Raw genomic sequence first — 20,058 nt, forward strand, 5'->3', positions numbered from 1 at the left:
CAATGCTTTGCGCACGGACCAATTTCCAAAATCTTTGGCGGAAATCGAGCTCCATTTAAGGCGGGGCCTCGCATATGACGCACACCTGCACACCTGTTCCACAATTCTTCGTTTTCCGAGGCTAGGAAGGATTCTTGCCTCGCTTCTGAAGGACCTGACTCGGAAGACATGTCCTACCAAAGAAGCGTCCTCGACATTGAGAAACACCCACAATCTGAAAATAGTTACTAATTGTCTCTAAAACAACGACTTAATATCTCGAAATAATAGAAACACTTTGAGAAAAAACACATTTGCATCTCAAAATACTTTAAAATGACATATAGTTGATCAAAAATAATGTGATATTGACTCAAAATAATGAGAAACTTTGACAGAATAATATCTTAGTTTTTTTCAGTTTATTGACTTACAGGATTTCCCCCCTTTTTGGCAGGAATGGGCTTCCATACTGATGTTCTTTTCTTTTTACACATCCATGCTGTTGAATGAAGAGTTTTTTGCTTAAAGGTCCCCTATTATACTGTTTTTCATCAATATATTATAGGTCTCAGATATATACAAAACATGTCTTTGAAGTGTTTGGCTCCAAATACCAAACAGATCATTGCAGCGTCCCATAATCCCCTCTGTTTCAGCCCTGTTTCCAAAGTCTCTGTCTGTTACTTTAGATGAAAATAAGAAGCCACCCCCACGCCCCTCTGAGAGATATTTGGTTAAAAAGAACTCAATGGTGCTCTAGTACCCCTTTCACACCAAGGCTTTTCCCCTTCAAGCTCCGTGCTAGAGCTTTTCTGGTTCAGAACCGGTTCTTCGGTTTAGCGCCGGCTCTTTTCACACCGCTCAGAGCCCGACTGGTGCTGCCGCTGCTGCGTCATGACGTCACAGTTTACGTCGCTGAGTTTCTCCCCAACGGAGCTCACCTCACAACAACAACGGGCCGGGGACTGCGTCGGGTCGATGATCGTGTTGCTTTTAATCATACGAAGCCAGATTAAATTAAATAACGACTTCTCCAACCTTATACTTTTCTCCAGAGTGCCGTGGTTCATTGTTTATTAATGTGTCTCAGCGGCATTTACCGACCGCTGCAGTGCTGGCTGCTCTTCAACGGGAGTGTATTCTCCCGTTAGCTCCGGGTTAGCTCACACGGCTCTAAAGTATTCACTGTCTGACTGTCACACAAGCAGCTGATACATATCCCCAGTTCCCTTTAAGTGAATGTGTGTCAGTCTGAATTGACGCTGTTTGGCATCACAACGCTGTTATGAAAGTTTCTCTGGTATAACATGGGTGATGTTAGCATAGCAACCGAAGCTAAACTGACTACTTGCTAAGCCGTTTTCTACAGGCACTTTTTACCGGCGTATTTTTCATTATGATTCTACTTGTGATAGTCGGACATGACAACCTGTGCAGCCCATGTATTGATTCCATCCGATAGCTGCTATAATAACAAACAAAACGTCTGCCTGCTCTCCACAATGATCAATAACAGCGAACGGATGGTCAAAGTAAGGTACAAATAAACAGAATCACACGAAGCCTGGTTAGTGTTGCCTGACTTTATAAAGCGTGTTTTTTTTTTTACAAGTGTGTGGTTGCGTTCTAGTCACTTTGCTCAGCACTACTGCTGGTTACAACTTTTATTTGCCGTACTCGCCTTAACTGTTAGCTCAGGTTAATCTCGCCCCCCTCCGACGTAAGCGTGACGTATGCGGTTCTTGCTTCTAGACGGACAACTTTTTGGTGCTCGAAACGAACCGGATTCCGGAGCTTAGAGGCTGCTCCGCTGCGGTGTGAACAGGAAAACCCGGTGCTTTTCAAGCTCCAGCTCCGAACCGGCCCTGAAACACCGTTGGTGTGACTGGGGTATCAGAGGAGATTCAGGTGATAAGGTGGGGGGGGGGGGGTTACCCTGGTTGGTGATTGGCTAATGGTTACACAAGCCAAAACATCGTTATGACATCATAAAGTGGCCAAAATCTGATCAGCTCATTTTCAGACAGGTTTTTATATAAATGGATCAGGACAGAAAGTGAGAGAATCTTTGTTCCTGAAACTTTCAGAGTCTCTTTACACAGAGGGGACACATGTTGATGTAGAAGAGACATGAACAAGTGGATTTTGCATAATAGGTCCCCTTTAACATATATAACACTGTAATGTTATCATGGCCGTCACTTTGTTAGAAAAAGTGGTTGGGACAATTTCTCCAGATTTAAAACAACGAAAGCCCAACTAAAGGTGATGTGATTTTGAGTGAATTTGTACCTTTATGCAAACATGTATGGAGGACAGAACATGACATAAGTAAAAAATTAAGAAAGGCATAAATACAGGAATATAAAAATAAAAGTATAAATACAGTAAATGTGGAATTGAATACAGGAATAAATAAACACAAGAAAAAATAAATAAATATGGAATTGTTTCAATTAAAAAAATAATTACAATAATTAACAACAACAACGGCTCTCACAAAGCACGACTCGGTTCCCCTCGTTCGTATCAAAGAGCCGTTCAAAAGAATCGGCTCGTTCGCGACCGACACATCACTAATCTTAAAGGGGACCTATCATGCAAAATGCACTTTTTTATGTCTTTTATACATAAATATGTGTCCCCGGTGTGTCAGGGAACTCACGCAGCGTCAGAAAATAAAACCCTCTCTCTTTTCCTGAAATCTCTGAAAACGGGGGTACAACGGAGCTGATCCAGATTTGCATCCGATATGACGTAATATCGGAAATGTAGGCTGGCTTTACACCCACAGCCCTATCAGAAACGTTGCTATCAGAAACAATGCCCGACTGTTTTGGACGTAATATGGTCGGTGTTTACATTAGCATCGCTAACACTCAGAGCTAACCTGTACAGGAGAGCATGTGTGTGAAGAAGCAGGAAATAAAAAGGAACTCACCTTGTGGTATAACTGGCAAGAGAGAAAGCCTTTGAGCTCCATACTGTTTCAGAAATAATCCTTGATAATCCATGATATGGCGTTTCATCACGGCAGTATTTAGTTTAGACAGTAGCTGCCGGGTCCCGCATGAGCTCAGCCCCCTCCTTTTTTATTTTTTATTAATTTTTTTTAAAGCTTTATACCCAAAATCAGCACTTTTGAAACAGGAAGTGAAATAGAGGGATATGAGGCATGGCTAGAATGGGTGATCTGTTTGGTATTTTGAGCAAAACACTTCATAGACATTTTTTTTATATGTTTTTATATATCTGAGACCTATGCTATTGCCTAAAAATAGGTGCACTTTAAGTCAACCCGGTATCACGGCAAGACGTGAACATGTGACGATCTACCATGCTGGGAGACGTGAATATGTCACGGTTTCGTCCCTTCAAACGTGACAGTTACACGGTATTGTTAACATGGCCCAACCAGTGGAGAAATACCCGGAAGTGCCTAGCAAATGGTCTACCGCAAAATGAGATGTTTTTAATTTATTTTTTAATCATCACACTTGATTTCGCCGATTTTCTTGTTGCCCTAGCTGGTCGACACCTCTTTTAGCAGAAACAAAGGCTACATTAATGTATTAAATCGATGTTAATCCATGTGTGTGGAGGTGAGGATGTGGAATTAACGGACGTGACGTTGTGTGATTGCGTTGCCAGGCAACACAATTTACAAACTCTTCAACTACAACCCTAATTATATTTTAAAACATTTTAGAAGGCCTCACAAAATACTTTAATGTAAATTCAAATGTAAATGTGAAGGGGTGTGTGTAATGTGGTGATTGACATTATTCACCCACGGATCTATGGGTTGGGGGTATTGTTCCGCACGGACATTTTAGTTAAACGGACTTACTGTTGATGTGAAATCCGAAAAAAAACGGTAACCATAACCATAACGGTGCACAGCTGATATAAAAGGACTTGTCGTTTCTAAAGATATTACTGATTTTCTTTGAATATAAGAATGTAAATACTGAGTTGAGAGAATAGTCAGGGGATTTGGGTGATGGGAGACACATCTATGGATTCAGAATTTCAATAGCTTACTGTTAAATGATGGATATACCTTTCTGTCTGTGATGTTTTACAAATCAGATATTATAAGTAAAACATGTGAAATAATATAGCAATATCCTGTACAATTATGTGAAAACATGAATAAAACTACACATCTTCAGATGTTATACATACACAAGTGTCCTACACTAATAATACAAAGTTATTATGGCTGTGTGTACCTTGTGTGCACCGCCTAGTGGTTAAAGCACGTTATTGAATTAGTTGTGTATATGATATGTCAATGATCCTTAGAAAATCTTGAAATCTTGAAAGGGATATGCAAAATAGCCATTATATATAGTCTTTAATTAACTATTAGTAGAGAATAACGAGTAATGAATATACTTTATAGGGATCTGCAGATAAATGTTTAGTCTTCTCAAGCAGCAACTATCAAATATCTCTCCTGATTGTTGACACTTGACAATCACCTTTCCCTGAATTTTACTCAGGTGTAACTAAAGCCTGATTTAAGGGTTGTTTATATTTCACATCATTAATCAGAATCTGCAAAGTAACTAAAATAAATGTAGTGGAGTAAAAATACCAGGTTAACCTCTGAATTGTAGTGGAGTAGAATTGCTGTTTTGTTTAGTAATGGATATTGAATATGGAATAAAGGTTTTGACAAGACCTGGTGTAACAATAATCAAAAAGGACATTAAAAGAGCTCCAGATGTCAATGATCTAAACAAAACAGCACACCTGAAATGTATTAAATACTTTATTAAGGGCAGTGAATTACTTTTTTCTGTATGTTTTTCAAATCAGTGTTATACAGTAAGTGTCATAGACAGTGTTACATTGCTATTATTATCCTTAAAATATATATAAAACAAAACCATTTATGATCTTTTTTTTGGGGTGGTTTACTAATGACAGTTAATTCTGTTTCTGCTATTGTGTATTCTGCTACTGTTTCATTTTTGTGAAAAATAATAAAATAATAAAATTCAATAACGTGCTTTAACCACTAGATGTGCCTTTCTATCAGCTGTGCACCGTTATGGTGTAAATACAGCCTATCTACCAATTGGATCAAATTTAAAAGTCAGCCGAATTAGTATTGATACTGCAAGGAGATGTATTGTGTGAAAAATAAATGTAAGATGTGGTTTAATTGCTGATATATTTATGATCCACGTCACGTTTTCAGTTTTGGCGGCAGTTCTTCCTGTTTGTCCAGAAGTCTTCTCATCAGGGCTCTATAAATACAGAACTACGGCAGATATGTCATATTTAATGCAGCCAAACCGTGTATTACAATGCCGTTATGTGATGCCCTCCAAAGAGAAAAGCAAGCAAACTCGGAATGAAGTATTATTTTTATTTTTTTTAAATGTTTTCGGATTTCACATCAACAGGAGTCCGGTTAACTAAGATGTCCGTGCTGCAGAACAATACCCCCAACCCATAGATCCGTGGGTGAATAATGTCAATCACCACATTACACACACCCCTTCACATTTACATTTTAATTTACATTAAAGTATTTCGTGAGGCCTTCTAAAATGTTTTAAAATATAATTAGGGTTGTAGTTGAAGAGTTTGTAAATTGCGTTGCCTGGCAACGCAATCACACAACGTCACGTCCGTTAATTCCACATCCTCACCTCCACACACATGGATTAACATCGATTTAATACATTAATGTAGCCTTTGTTTCTGCTAAAAGAGGTGTCGACCAGCTAGGGCAACAAGAAAATCGGCTAAATCAAGTGTGATGATTAAAAAATAAATTAAAAACATCTCATTTTGACAATAAAAACCGACCAATAGGCGCGGTAGACCATTTGCTAGGCACTTCCGGGTATTTCTCCACTGGTTGGGCCATGTTAACAATACCGTGTAACTGTCACGTTTGAAGGGACGAAACCGTGACATATTCACGTCTCCCAGCTTGGTAGATCGTCACATGTTCACGTCTTGCCGTGATACCGGGTTGCTTTAAGTAGTGTGTACCTGTCCGGCTGTGTTGTACAGGGACTCCTGCGCCTCGCTGAGCTCAGAGCTGATAAACTCCTCCTCAGTCAGCTTCTCTTGGGTCTGCAGAAGATCTTTACTCGTCTCCTCCAGCCTGAAAACAACAACAATTATCATGTTAAAAATAAAGAAAATATCTACTGCGCAATCATTCATAATCTAGCAGGATCAGTCACCTCTGCTGCTTCTCATCCAGGTCGACGCTGCACTGCTTTATACCCCAAATCAGCACTTTTGAAACAGGAAGATAAATAGAGGGATATGAGGCATGGCTAGAATGGGTGATCTGTTTGGTATTTTGAGCAAAACACTTCATAGACATGTTTTTTAAATATTTGTATATATCTGAGACCTATGCTATTGCCAAAAAATAGCATGATAGGTGCACTTTCAATTAAATAAGAATTTAAGAAACTAAATAATAAAAAAAATACTTTTTTCAAAATTTGACATTTGTTTTGTTGTACAACAAAATGATAAAACAAACTTGAAAATTATTTTTGGAAGAATTTTACAATTAAAAAAATTAAAAATAGTAAAGAAATGTTTCACTAAAACAAAAAAATAAATGGATAACAATCTAAAATAATGTAGGTTTTAAAAAAGGATGCTTTAAACTTTATTTAAGAAAATATTTAATATATTGGTTTTATCATTTTTCTGTGTTTCACATAGAAGTCTATAGCTCAGTGGTAAGAGCTGACAGCCGCCAACCAGTGTTGCTGTGGGGATGACAACCAGTGTTGCTGTGGGGATAACCAGTGTTGCTGTGGGGATGACAACCAGTGTTGCTGTGGGGATGACAACCAGTGTTGCTGTGGGGATGACAACCAGTGTTGCTATGGGGATGTTGGTTCGAATCCTGAGCATGGTAGATAGTTTCACACTGTATCTCCACCAACATCTGGCCAAACCCATATGGTTATCTATAAAATTCATTAAAAATATATAAAATACAACTATAATAAAAATAAATATATATACAGACGCCCCCAACACCTCTGGGGGACGTGAAAAAAAAACATGGGTAAACTATTAAAGTGGACCTATCATGCTATATTTGAATAATATAGTGTAGGACCATACCTATATAAGGCATATTTATACTTTTTTTTTTTCAAAATACCAAACAGATCATGCATTTTAACCATGCCTCATTTCGCTCAATTTGCACTTTTTTATCCCTGTTTTTACAAGGGCTGATTCTGTGAGAACAGCACCGCCTACAGGCCTGGCATATGTACTACAGCGTCTCCAGCGCTTTCGAACGGCAATGGCCGTGGCTGTCTCCTCCTGACTGATCAGTTTTTATCAGATCCGTTGCAGCCCCTTTTTTAGAGATTTGGGGTAGGAGGAAAATAGAGAGGGTTGTGTTTTCTGACACTTGTTGAGTTCCCTGGAACACCGGGGACACATATTCATGTATAAAGACGTACAAAAAAAGTGCATTTTGCATGATAGGTCCCCTTTAAATAAAAATAATAAAATAAAATAAAAATAATAAAAGAATACTAATAATAAATACAATTTAAATTATAAATATATATAAAATAATAATGAATACAATAATAATAAATAAAATAATAATAATCATAATAAATAAATGACAATAAATAAATGACAAGTAAAATACAATTAATTAAATTAAAAAAATGATATCAATACATAAACAATGAATAATTAAATAATAATTCATATTGATAACATATTTAAATAAATAATAACAAAAACAATAACAATAAAATAATACATAAACTTATAATAAAAAAGTAAATAATACATTGCAATAAATACATAAAAAATGTTTAAACCAATTTTTAAACCAGTGTTCTTGTTTATTATATTTCTTTATGCACGCTATTTTTCAGAACATTTATAAGTTATACTTTTAATCAGTTGTGGGGACAGAATTGGCCATTTCAAAAAGTGGTAATGGCGCCTATGGTTATAATTAAAAACAGTTTCTAGTAAAATGTCGCCACACAGTGGAAACAGTCTGTTATTCATTCTACACTGTAACTTCCCATGATGCTCCGCGCCAAAGCGGTCACGTGATTCCTTGCGACCAATGGTATCGTATTTTTGGCCTTTACTATCCTCTTATTGGTTCAGCAACATTTTAAAAGTACTGTTTGAAATAATTTTCTTGTCGGAGGTTACAGAGCGCCAGAGAGGGCAGAGAAAGAGTTGTCAGAGAAGAAGACGTTGGATTTATAATAAACACAAATCATATTTCCTGGGGATAAAGCGGATTATTCATAAAAGGAGAGGAAGATAAGCCGGTGAGTTGCTATGGAGTAACGGCAATTTGAATTGAGCTACCTAGCATGCTATTTTCCACTTAGCTAACCGCTTCTGACTTTAAATAGTAACAGCTATCATGTTTTTAAAGGTTTAATATCGTGTCTCTATTGTTTCATTGTTTGTATGTTCATCTAAGGTGTGTAACCGTTACTTTCAAACCTATTTTTAGAGAAAAGAGTGCAACCATGGCTTCACACAACGTGAGCGGATTGAAACGGGATGAGAAGGGGAGAAACATCCAGGTCGTAGTCAGATGCAGGTATGGACAGAAAACCAGGGGTGAATGAAGTGTTTAGACCGTTTTTAATCAAGCTAAAAATAAGCAGTATTATGGTGTAAAATAAAAACAAAGTGCATGTTCCTAGCTCAACTTCCTCTTTATGTGACACTGTGATACAAGAGATAAATGTGCTTTGTTCATACCAAATTAAGCAGACATAAATGACAAATCATTACGGCACTGCCCATAGATTAATTTAGATAAACTGCAAATATATACAGATCAAAAGTAGAAAGATGTGTCCTTTTTAAAAGATGTATAGAACATTATTATATACATTGAAGTTTGCACTTGTTTTTTCAATTGAAACTCAAATGATATGGACAGACAAAACAATCTTTTTCCTATGTATTGTCAAATTGGAGAGTTGAAATACCTTTTTCTCAAAGCTTTTTAATCTTAGACCGTCATCTTTAAATGCTTGGATTACATAACATTGCATTTAGCTGACGCTTTTGTCCAAAGCGACTCACAATAAGTGCAATACACCAAAAACATTCAAACTAGGAACAACAAGAAAAGTGCTGACATATTTACTTCAAACTGGTGAATATGTTTTTTGTTGTCTTCCATCCATCAAATGTGAACGGTGTGGAGTAAAATTACCTTGCAGCATCTCAAATCAAATGTTCAACCATTTTTAGCAGGTTTAAAAAGAAAGGTATTCATAACATTTTGCATTTTAAAGTACATATTATTGTATGTATTTAGCTGTGTGTTGATAACTTCACCTGCATACAATCCACCTGATAATGTCCCTAAACCCACATTAGATTTATCGTTGAGATGTTGTTCAGAGAAGTCACTTTGTGTTATTTGTTCAGACCCTTTAACACAGTGGAGCGAAAGTCCTCCTACGGGGTGATGGACTGCGACTCCAACAGGAAGGAAGTGGTCGTGAAGACAGGAGGGATGAACGACAAGGCGGCACGAAAAACCTACACTTTTGACATGGTGAGTGGACGCATGCAGTCTTTACACACTTCAGTATGTAAGGGTGGCACCGGTCAGTATAGGTGCTGATCAGAGCATATTTTACAAGATCTGTATCAGCAGTAATACATCTGATAAACAGTTAATATCTTTCTTCACGGGACTCTACTGTGTTGTGTTGAGCTCGCTCTAAATGAAATTGAAACATAGAATTGGAGGATGAAAGGATGAAACATGGTGCTGCTCTAGTTAAAATGCAAGCAGATCAAATGTCCAACCTTCTGTATTCTTAAAGTGTGTAATCTCTCATTCATCACATCACATGACCTCGTTCCCCCAGTTAATCTATCATTCATGTAATATCTCTATGATAATTCACTTTATTTGTTTTTACATATGAAGCTTATAATGAGCGTTTGAAATGAAGCTTTTTCTCTATGTTGTCGTATTTTATGACGTCACCCAAAACACAATAAACAAAATCCTCAATTTAAATTAAAGGTCCCATGTCATGGCCATTTCTACTGATCATAATTCCATTGTTGAGGTATACTAGAATAGATTTATATTGTACAATTTTCCAAACTCACATTGGTTTCTCATACAGCATCTCTGTATAGTATGTGTATTCACTCTCTGTCCTAAACGGCTTGTTGGAGCTCCTGCCCCCCCTCCCTGTGAGCCCAGTGTGCTCTGATTGGTCAGAGCACTCTGTTCTGACGAGTCCACCACCGTTACAGCGGGACATCAGTGATTATGTGTTACAAGGGCGTTAGCAACCAGAAAATGACACCAGTAAGGACAAACAGATGAGAATGCTGCGTGGGGTCTGGGTGCTGTGTTGGCGGGACGTTGCGCGGCTCGCTGCTGCGAGGAGCGGACAGTGTGAGCTGGGTTAATTTCCTGCTTGCTGCGTGGGGTCTGCATGACAGCGAGACATCGCGAATGGACGTGGGAAGGGGGTGGTGCTGAGGGGGCTGCAGCACCCCCATCTGCGAGGCTCCACTAGCACCCCGCACCTACAGTGTAAGCGTGCCACAGTTTCGCCACTGCGAGGCTCCACTAGCACCCCCCCCCCCCAGCGCGTCACAGTTTCGCCGCTGAGAGGGAGTGTGTGTGAGGAGCTCCACGGATTGGTCCATTTGGGCATGGTCACTGTACCCAGGAAGAAAAAGAAATCTCCAACGAGGCGTTCTGGGGCAGCATAGACAGGTCTTTTCTGTGTTAGAGTTTTACTCGCTACAGGGTGTACTTTGAGGGTTTGTGACTCTGCAGACCGTTCACATGCAGAAAGACCTTCATAACACACAAGGGGACGGGTCATAACCAGAAAAGCATGACATGGGACCTTTAAGATTAAATTAGATAGCCTTTTTCTTAACAAGCCAACTTTCTTAAATATATTAAATATTACTCGGCACTGCGTTCCGCCATCCATGTTATTTGCCGACACATGTTTAATCAACATTCATGTACATTAAAAACAGACATCCCCATCGCCCGTCTGTCGCTCCAGATGATGAACGTAATGGAGATTTTATTTGAGATGTTTACTGGAGCTTAATTTCCCCTTTTATCTGTTAATAAAATATATATGTAATTACCTTTCTCTTCAGGTATTTGGTCCAGCAGCAAAGCAGATTGACGTCTACAGGAGCGTCGTTTTCCCCATTCTGGATGAAGTCATTATGGGATACAACTGCACTGTTTTTGCGTGAGTAGCTTTTATTTTAAAATCTATAAAAGTTTTCATTTCTGTTTTTATGTGTTCAATTGCATTATTGTTATAGAAAATAAATGAACGCGTGTGTTTGTGCTGTGTTGTTCAGTTACGGGCAGACAGGTACAGGAAAGACGTTCACTATGGAGGGAGAGAGGACTCCAGACGAGCAGTTCACCTGGGAGGAGGTGAGGCAGGAGCACATACAACGTGTTTATCTTTGTGTTTACATAATCAAATCGACACCTTCTGTATGGAGTGGTGCAGGAATGAGTCAGCAGTTTAGCACTTCCTCTTTCCTCGCCTGGAGGTCATGTGTTTGTGGTTAGAAGTCTGAAATAAGGTCTATGGTTACCACAAGCTGAAGATGTTATTTTACGTCATAAAATACGTCAGTAAATACCGCACTGGTGAATTTAAACACAGCGGTTTCCAACAAGTGTCTATAGGAGACCCCTAAACGTCATCACTCCAAACATTAGCCAACTTTAGCTTATGTAGATCCGTCATAGGGATGCCAGAAACTGACCATGATCAAATTCGAAAATCGGACAGCCCTGGCGAATATTAATCGATTATTCGCCGCCGCCACAATCACCACATTCAAGTCCCTCCTCAAAACCCACCTGTTCAGATCAGCCTACTCACTGTAGTGCCACCTGTCCCCTGTTTCCCTACATGTTCCCTGTTACGGTTCTTTTGTACTTTCTTAAACCTTTCCTTAGAATATTTTATGAATTGTAAGGTGTCCTTGGGGGCTTTGGAAGGCGCCTCTAAATAGAATGAATTATTATTATATAAGGTCGGTTTACAGAGACACTGTTCATCATCCCTGCATGCCACTTTTATTAACTGATAAAACCATTGTTTCTGATTTTAGGACCCTCTGGCCGGTGTCATCCCCAGAACGCTGCACCAGATCTTCGAGAAGCTTTCGGAGAACGGCACAGAGTTCTCCGTCAAAGTGTCTCTGCTGGAGATCTACAACGAGGAGCTGTTCGACCTGCTGAGCACCGGGGACGACGTCACCGAGCGGCTGCAGCTCTTCGACGACCCGCGGAACAAGGTAACATATTAAATATAGAAACTGAAACAATTTTGACTAATCCATTAATAGACTTGTTTCTCTAAGCCTCTGCCTTATTAGTATGTATGAGAAGAAGATGTCTTTCTTTCCTTAAATGCATTTTTAAGCGTGGGAACCTTTTTTTAACGATCTGCTATTGGTATAGCCTATCTGCAGCATGTGTGTGTATGTATACAGTAGATTTGTACGAGTATTTGCTGTATGTATGTATTGTATGCATATATATTCATCTAACAATGTTCCTGATAAATAATCGTGTGTATGAGGCTCACTGGCAGTGAATGTAGGGGATTACATTAGTCGTTGTTATTGTTTGTTTGTGTTCTGTCTAGGGCTGCACGATATTGGAAAAAACTGACATTGCGATATTTTCTTCCCCTGCGATATGAAAAAATACAGGAATTGAAGAAAAGGCAGTTTTGTTTTTGTCCGCAAACCATCCTTTCTTGAACTTTAATGCTATACAATTGGTATTTTTCTAACTATATTTAACCGTTTAACCGAGATTTGATTGTGATTGGTGGTTTGCTGTGCATGCAGAGCCTAGGGCTGCTCAATTAATCGCAATTTACGATTTTGGCTTGCAACGATTATGAAAACAGCATCTAAATAAAACGATATTTTTTTTTAAAACATTTTTTTATTGGTTTTTCAGTTGAATTGTAATTAAAGTTCAGGGTAATCAACATTTTTTTTTTCAATAAATGGATGTTTTCAAAGTAAATGGAATCGTTTTTAATAATTGTGATATCAATTATTGACCAAAAAGAATCGAGATTATGATTTTTGCCATAATCGAGCAGCCCTAGCAGAGCCTGCATGTCACTCACCCAAGTACCCCTGACATGAGAGCCGCGCAAGTTTTCCTTTTGTAGCAAGCGGCAAAATAATTGTAACATGACGCGTTTGAGTTAATTGGCCTACTTAATATCGCAAATTTAAAAAAAATCGCACGTCCTGCGATGTGACTATGCACATATCGCGATTATCGTCACGTCACGATATATCGTGCAGCCCTCGTTCTGTCATTCTTTTTTTCTCTTTGTACATACAATCAGTACAGACCACGGTCTCATTTGTTTGCCTATATTTTGCTTTCCATCTCTAAATGACAAACACTGTTTATGCATTGTCGAAAACGCAATAAAAATACTTTTTTTCCTTATATCCTCTTATTTTGCTGTTCCTTCAAAGAACTGTTTACGATTGCTCATAGAGATCAATTAAAATACACATGTTTCCTGCTCATTCAATCTTCTGTGACCTCTCGTGTGCGTTTCAGCGCGGCGTGGTGGTGAAGGGTCTGGAGGAGGTGACGGTTCACAACAAAGACGAAGTGTATCAGATCCTGGAGAGAGGGTCAGCCAAGAGGAGGACGGCCTCCACGCTCATGAACGCTTACTCCAGGTAATAACAGAGAGAAGACTGTACCACACACCTTCAGACATTTCTGTATAAACGTATATACCCAATATTTAGTGCCTTGGGAGATTTATATTTACTTTCCCCCCCCTTGTGTCTCTGCTCAGTCGCTCCCACTCGGTGTTCTCGGTCACCATTCACATGAAGGAGATCACTCTGGATGGAGAGGAGCTGGTGAAGATCGGAAAACTCAATCTGGTAAATATCCTTCGTCTTGAAATAGTGTAAAGTCATGTATCCTCTTGTGAGATTTCTAAAGGATAAACACCAGTCTTTGAAGTAGGGCTGTCCCGAATACCATTTTTCGGGCTCCGGATATTCGGTAGTAATCAGCAGCGGATATTCAGCAAACCGCTTCAACACGTGTATTTCGGTTTATTCACGGCATTCATTTTGTTATTCTACAGTATTGTTGTTTTATAGTTATTTGTTAATGTAACCCAATTTGTGTTCTTTGAAATTGAAAAGGATATCGCATTGTGTTTGTTACTTTCGTTGCAGTTGTATTACGTCTTAAGTGTAATTTGGCTTGGCTTCCTATTTTGTATGGACATGCTTTTATTTTTGAAGGAGAGTTAGCGCTGTTGACAGGAAGTTGTTGTTGCTATGGAAACAACGTGACGGAGATTAACGGAGAAAAAGTCATATCTACATATAAAGACGGAGAAAGTAAACGATAACGTTTATGGTTAAGTGTTAGCACCCCCCGCTCTTACGTTGATATTGGAGATTTAAATAAATTCAATGCGGCTGCCAAAAAAAACGAATAACGAAATACCAGAATAGTACTCCAACGAACGAATATTCGGATATTCGGGTACAGCCCTACTTTGAAGGTTATTTGTCGGGTACATTTGTCTTTTTCTTGATAGAGGTTAGTGTGGAAAATGGCAAGGGGAGAAGAAATGAATAAAAGTGACCAAAGGCATGATACATGTATAAAGGGGAAGATGATGGATAAAATATAACATTGTATAGCAAAACAAAAGGGACATTTACTTGGAAGGTAAATGCATAAGTGAATAAATAAATCAAATCAAGTTTTATTTATATAGCACATTTTTAAAAAGATTTTTGGTCGAGCCAAAGTGCTGTACATACAGTAAAAATACTTTACAATAAAGACACTTTACAACAAAAACAGCACAGTTTGTACAGAATATCAGTATGAGAAAACGACACCCTCTGTCCTTAGACCCTCACATCGTACAAGGAAACACTTCCAGGGAAAAACCCCACAGTTTAAAGGGGAACATGGGAGTAATAAAAGGTTATTACGTTAAGAGGTTCTCTTAAATGTAATGGATAGAAATGTTGGTTTGTCACATTTCATTGGTTATTGTTTGCATTAAGTTCTTGGAAAAAGGATTGAATATATCAAAAATATTACAAGTATTTTTTGATTTTTTGGCAGTTTATGACCCATTATAATTCAGCAGATTTAATGCTATGAGTAATTCGTTTACAGGGTGTCCGCGGGGTCTTAAAAAGTATTAAAAGTTGATAAATCAATTTCTCATACAGCAAAGATTAGACTATTAAAGGGCATTTTCCAAGGTATTACATTGTGTAGCTTGTTTTCAATAAGTATATAAATTGTCCAAAGAGGTTGTATTCTACAGTCTGCCTGAATGTAATCATTGCGTAGGTGTGTAGTGTGATTCTGTGTAGTTTATTTATGGCATCCCGTTGGATTTGACGTCATCTGAACAGGACATCGCACGCTCACTGCTTGATAGCGCGTGAAGGTCCATTTACGCCGGTTGTTAAACAACATGGTTATGGGGAAATGCAAATTTGCGTCCAAATGGTTGGAAGATCAGGAGGAAGTACAATCAATACTGTATATGTAGTAAATGTGAGGTAAAGTGTGTCGTCAATGTAACCGGTTAAAACTCAAAGTGGCGATGAGGTCTTAAAATGTATGGAAAGGGTCTTAAAAAAGGGTTTTTAAAAGGTATTACATTTGACTTCAGGATTCCTGCATATAGCCATTACATTTATATGACTTCCCCTTTTTTAAATGTCACTAAAGTTATTCGTCTCTATTCCCCTCCCCCTCCAGGTGGATCTCGCCGGCAGTGAGAACATCGGGCGTTCAGGAGCAGTGGATAAACGAGCTCGAGAGGCGGGGAACATTAACCAATCTCTGCTGACGCTCGGCCGCGTAATCACGGCGCTGGTCGAGAAACGCCCCCACATCCCCTACAGGTAGAGACACTCGGCCAATCAGGGAGATGGATGTAAAGGATATCGTTTTTTTGCAAATGAACCCGCCTCATGACCTTTCTCCATGAATTAACTTTTTAAATTTATTCTACTATTTCAACAATTAGACAGTTTATACATCCGCAAAACAAACAAAAGTAGTAGAGGGCAGAAAGCATATCTTATACAGAGGTATCCCTCCCGTTAGTCATCCAGTTGCAGGATAAAGAACAAAAAGATCATTCTGTAATTAAATACTCACACAGATAAACACAATTCTATATAGACATACACCCAGTGGCGTTTTTATATGTACAAAAGTGGTGGGGCACGAACAACTTAGATGTGTATATATATAAGCTTCTGGTGCTTTTTTAAACACGTAAACAAATAGCTGTAGGCTATCCATGGTTCCGATAGAGAGAGGGGGGGGAACCCGGACACTCATCACCGAGGTCACAATATCAATCGATCCAGCAGAGCAATAGCCTATAGGCAAAACACAGAAGATCAACAAAATATATGACATGAAATGAACTTCTCTCGTCTCCTCTTCACAACTACACTTTTCGCGGCACACGTACTTTACAGCCAATCAGCTCTTTGAATTATGAAATGACGTTTGGTAGGTATGTCAGCACAGTGCCCCCACTGGTGATTATTTTTTTGCCGCACACATTGAATAGAAAAATACTCTGAGCATGCGCAGTGTAGTTTTTACAGCAACCATTCACTTGGACCAGGGGTGCCCAACCTTTTTTGAACCGAGAGCTACTTTTAAAGTTGCCAGTCTGCCGAGATCTACCAGTCCAAATAGAGAAGCGTAGCCATTACTGACAGCCTACTACCAGGTAAATACACACTTCTACTTGTATAAAACTGACCTTTGTACGATTAATACTTCATAAAATATGGCAGATCCTTTTATCTTACCTCTTTCTACACACATACAAGTATTTAACTGAAGTTACACAACAGTGTTGTTGATACAGAGTTGGAGTTTATTCACACGTCACACAGTGGGTAATGTTTTCAAGAAACATTGAACAGTGCTGCCACATGACACAAGAAAAAAAGAAAGGACACTGAACCCTTTCTTTGCCATTATATAAAAATAGTGTTGCTACAAAAGTATAAATTAGGTTTACTAATAAGACAACTCAGATCTGAAGCTACATAGGAATCTGCTGCCAGAGTGCAGTAAAAAAGACAACATTAATAGAATCAAACCCTTTTTTTTTTGTGCATTTTAGTAGAGTATACAAATAAATGCCTTTTTTTAAATAGGATGCAAGCAACACTAGTTTCTTAACCTGAATTGATAATAGACTATAATCAATTTAAACAGAACAGATCTTAATGTTTGCATTCTTATACCATTTTGTACAATAATTATAATTAACAAGTTCAAACAAACTAAAACTTACAGCGCCCCGCCAAGACAATGGTAGGGGAGACACTGCATCTCGCGATCGACTGGGAACCGGTCGATCGCGATGAACTGGTTGGGCACCACTGACTTAGACAGTGAGAGAGAGGGGCTAGATCGGGGCTTGCCCCACATCGCTCAAAACGGCTCAATAGGCACACTGTAGACACTAATTAGAAGAACACAGACTAAAACAGCAATGTACAGACGAATCAGATGACTAAACATGATCTTAAAATATATTTCAACATATATTATTATTATTAATTATTATTTACATTACTTTCTGCTGACACTAGGTGGGGCTAATGACGAGTCGCCACTGCTTACACCTACATACATGCATACATACATACATACATGCATGCATACATGCATGCATACATACATGCATACATACATACATACATACATACATACATACATACATACATACATACACCTATTTCCAGGGTGACAATAAAATAATTAAGTAAAATTCATTTTCAAGTCCATGTTCAGATTACAAGACAAGTTTAATTTGTCCGGTGCCTTGCTCAAGGACACCACGGCAGGGCAGGAGGGGAACTGGGGGCTCTCCAAGTAGCAGTCCACACTCCATATTTTAGGTCTGGTCGGGGACTTGAACCGGCGACCCTACGGCTCACAGTGCAAGCCCCTACTGACTGAGCCACTGCCGGACAAAATAGTATTTATAGTTATTATCATTTTTGTGATTTAGCTGTAGTTGTAACTTAGATAAATGATCTCCTGTTCCCCCAGAGAGTCTAAGCTGACCCGCATCCTGCAGGATTCTCTGGGAGGACGAACAAAAACCTCCATCATCGCCACCGTGGCGCCGTCCTCCAGCAACCTGGAGGTACGTCCTGTCGTCTCTGTGCATCCCTGCTTTGAGATGGATAACGCCTGCTTTGAGATGTTTAGTTTTTATTCTGTGGATGTTCATTGTTCTTGTACTCTTGTTCTGTCCGTCTGTGCAGGAGACTCTGAGCACGCTGGAGTACGCCAGCAGAGCCAAAAACATCATGAACAAACCCGAGGTCAACCAGAAACTCACCAAGAGGACGCTCATCAAGGTAGATTTCATAATAATGGAAATTACAGCCGAGGATCTAAGAGTCTGTAAATTATTTAAATAAAATATATAGCAACAATCAAGAGTTTTGCAAATAAGTAAAATTATTTTAAAATCTATCCTAAAAGATACTTGGAGGCAGTGAAGGTCATATCAATGGATTATTATATGAAAACCGGTAAACAAAATACATTTTAAATCAATCAAATGATAAAGTTTTTAGGCATTTTGCTATGATAGAAATTATCTAATCGATTAAAATCGATGACCAAATTAGTTGCCAACTAATTCAGTGGTCGATTCGTTGGTGACGTCATCACGTGTGTTTTACGTGCCGTTAAGCTCCAACGTTATCTGTCTTTTTATCGGTACTGGAGACATTTAAAAAATATGTCATATGTATTATTGCTACATAAACATTATATTGCAGTCTTAGTGTCGCCAACTCGTTTCTAATATGCAAAAAGACAAATAAATGCGTCGATGATGTATTTTCGATCTTTCCAATCCAGACGAGAGATCTCTCTCCCCGTCTGTGTGCGAGGGGGCGGGGCGGTTACACACACGCTCTGCTACATGCATGCAACACACACACACACACACACACTCGCACACACATGGTGGAGATGACGGCGAGAACTAAGCGCTCCGAGGTGTGGTTAAACTTTACCCGTCTCGATGTGGACAATGCTCATTGCCAAAAGTGCAATAAGAGTTTAGCATGTCAGGGCGGTAACACGAGCAATTTGTCTAAACATTTATCAAAAGTGCACCACATCCACACGGAGCAATGCACCGGGTTCGACTGTCTTTCTAGTAGCTCTGAAGCCCCATCCACGAGTAACGTTTCCACGTCAGGTGTTATGTATGCTAGCAGCAACACACGGAGTTAACTCAATTATTCAAACATGGGTTAATGATTGAGTTATTTAGTTTGTTAAAGTTTCAGCTATTCTGTTTACAATTCTGTCATCACATTATTTAATACCATTTGTTAAAACACTGTTTTTTTTTTTTTATGTGAAATATTATTTATTTAATTTAAATAAAAAGCAATGTTAGTTTTGTTCACAATTTGTTTAGTTAATTTCATAATGTATGTATTTTTGAATCAAGTATTCATCTTTATTGTCTTCATCGTTAGTTTCCACATGCCTAAAACAACCTCAAGCTAAATCTAAAAGTTGATGGCTAAATAAGAGCGTTTGAGAAATTGTGCAAGGCATAATAGTCCGAATAGTCGATTCATCGATTATCAAATTAGTCGTTTGTTGCAGCCCTAATAGAAATGATCGTTTCTTATTGCAATATCTTTCAACTCTTCTCAGCCAATTTACTTTTTCCAGAAATATCTTGGATGTACATTTTAAACAGCTTTTTAAGGAATATACTGAGGTGTTTCTGTCCCTTCAGGAATACACGGAGGAGATTGAGCGTCTGAAGCGAGATCTGGCTGCGACTCGAGACAAGAACGGAGTCTATATGTCTTCAGAGAACTACGAGTAGGTCAACTTGACAAACACCAGTTTATTTGTTTGGCATTGTGCTTTAGATAATATGATATGATGATGTTAGCTGT

The 20,058-nt window shown here is 38.7% G+C and overlaps 1 protein-coding gene across 1 annotated transcript in view; it reads left to right on the top strand.

The window, feature by feature from the left end:
* The first annotated feature begins 8,168 nt into the window (after positions 1–8,168).
* kif11 (kinesin family member 11) overlaps positions 8,169–20,058 on the top strand; it is a 32,248-nt gene continuing 20,358 nt past the window's right edge. The window contains exons 1-12 of the mRNA XM_034135925.1: positions 8,169–8,303; positions 8,495–8,584; positions 9,430–9,559; positions 11,155–11,252; positions 11,368–11,446; positions 12,139–12,324; positions 13,628–13,752; positions 13,875–13,965; positions 15,833–15,978; positions 18,167–18,263; positions 18,385–18,480; positions 19,893–19,981. Of these exons, the coding sequence (XP_033991816.1) occupies positions 8,511–8,584; positions 9,430–9,559; positions 11,155–11,252; positions 11,368–11,446; positions 12,139–12,324; positions 13,628–13,752; positions 13,875–13,965; positions 15,833–15,978; positions 18,167–18,263; positions 18,385–18,480; positions 19,893–19,981 (1,211 nt within the window). The 5' untranslated portion in view covers positions 8,169–8,303; positions 8,495–8,510. The remainder of the gene's footprint in view (positions 8,304–8,494; positions 8,585–9,429; positions 9,560–11,154; positions 11,253–11,367; positions 11,447–12,138; positions 12,325–13,627; positions 13,753–13,874; positions 13,966–15,832; positions 15,979–18,166; positions 18,264–18,384; positions 18,481–19,892; positions 19,982–20,058) is intronic.

This window comes from Trematomus bernacchii, unplaced genomic scaffold (assembly GCF_902827165.1).
Source record: "Trematomus bernacchii unplaced genomic scaffold, fTreBer1.1, whole genome shotgun sequence".
NCBI classification, from domain to species: Eukaryota; Metazoa; Chordata; class Actinopteri; order Perciformes; family Nototheniidae; genus Trematomus; species Trematomus bernacchii.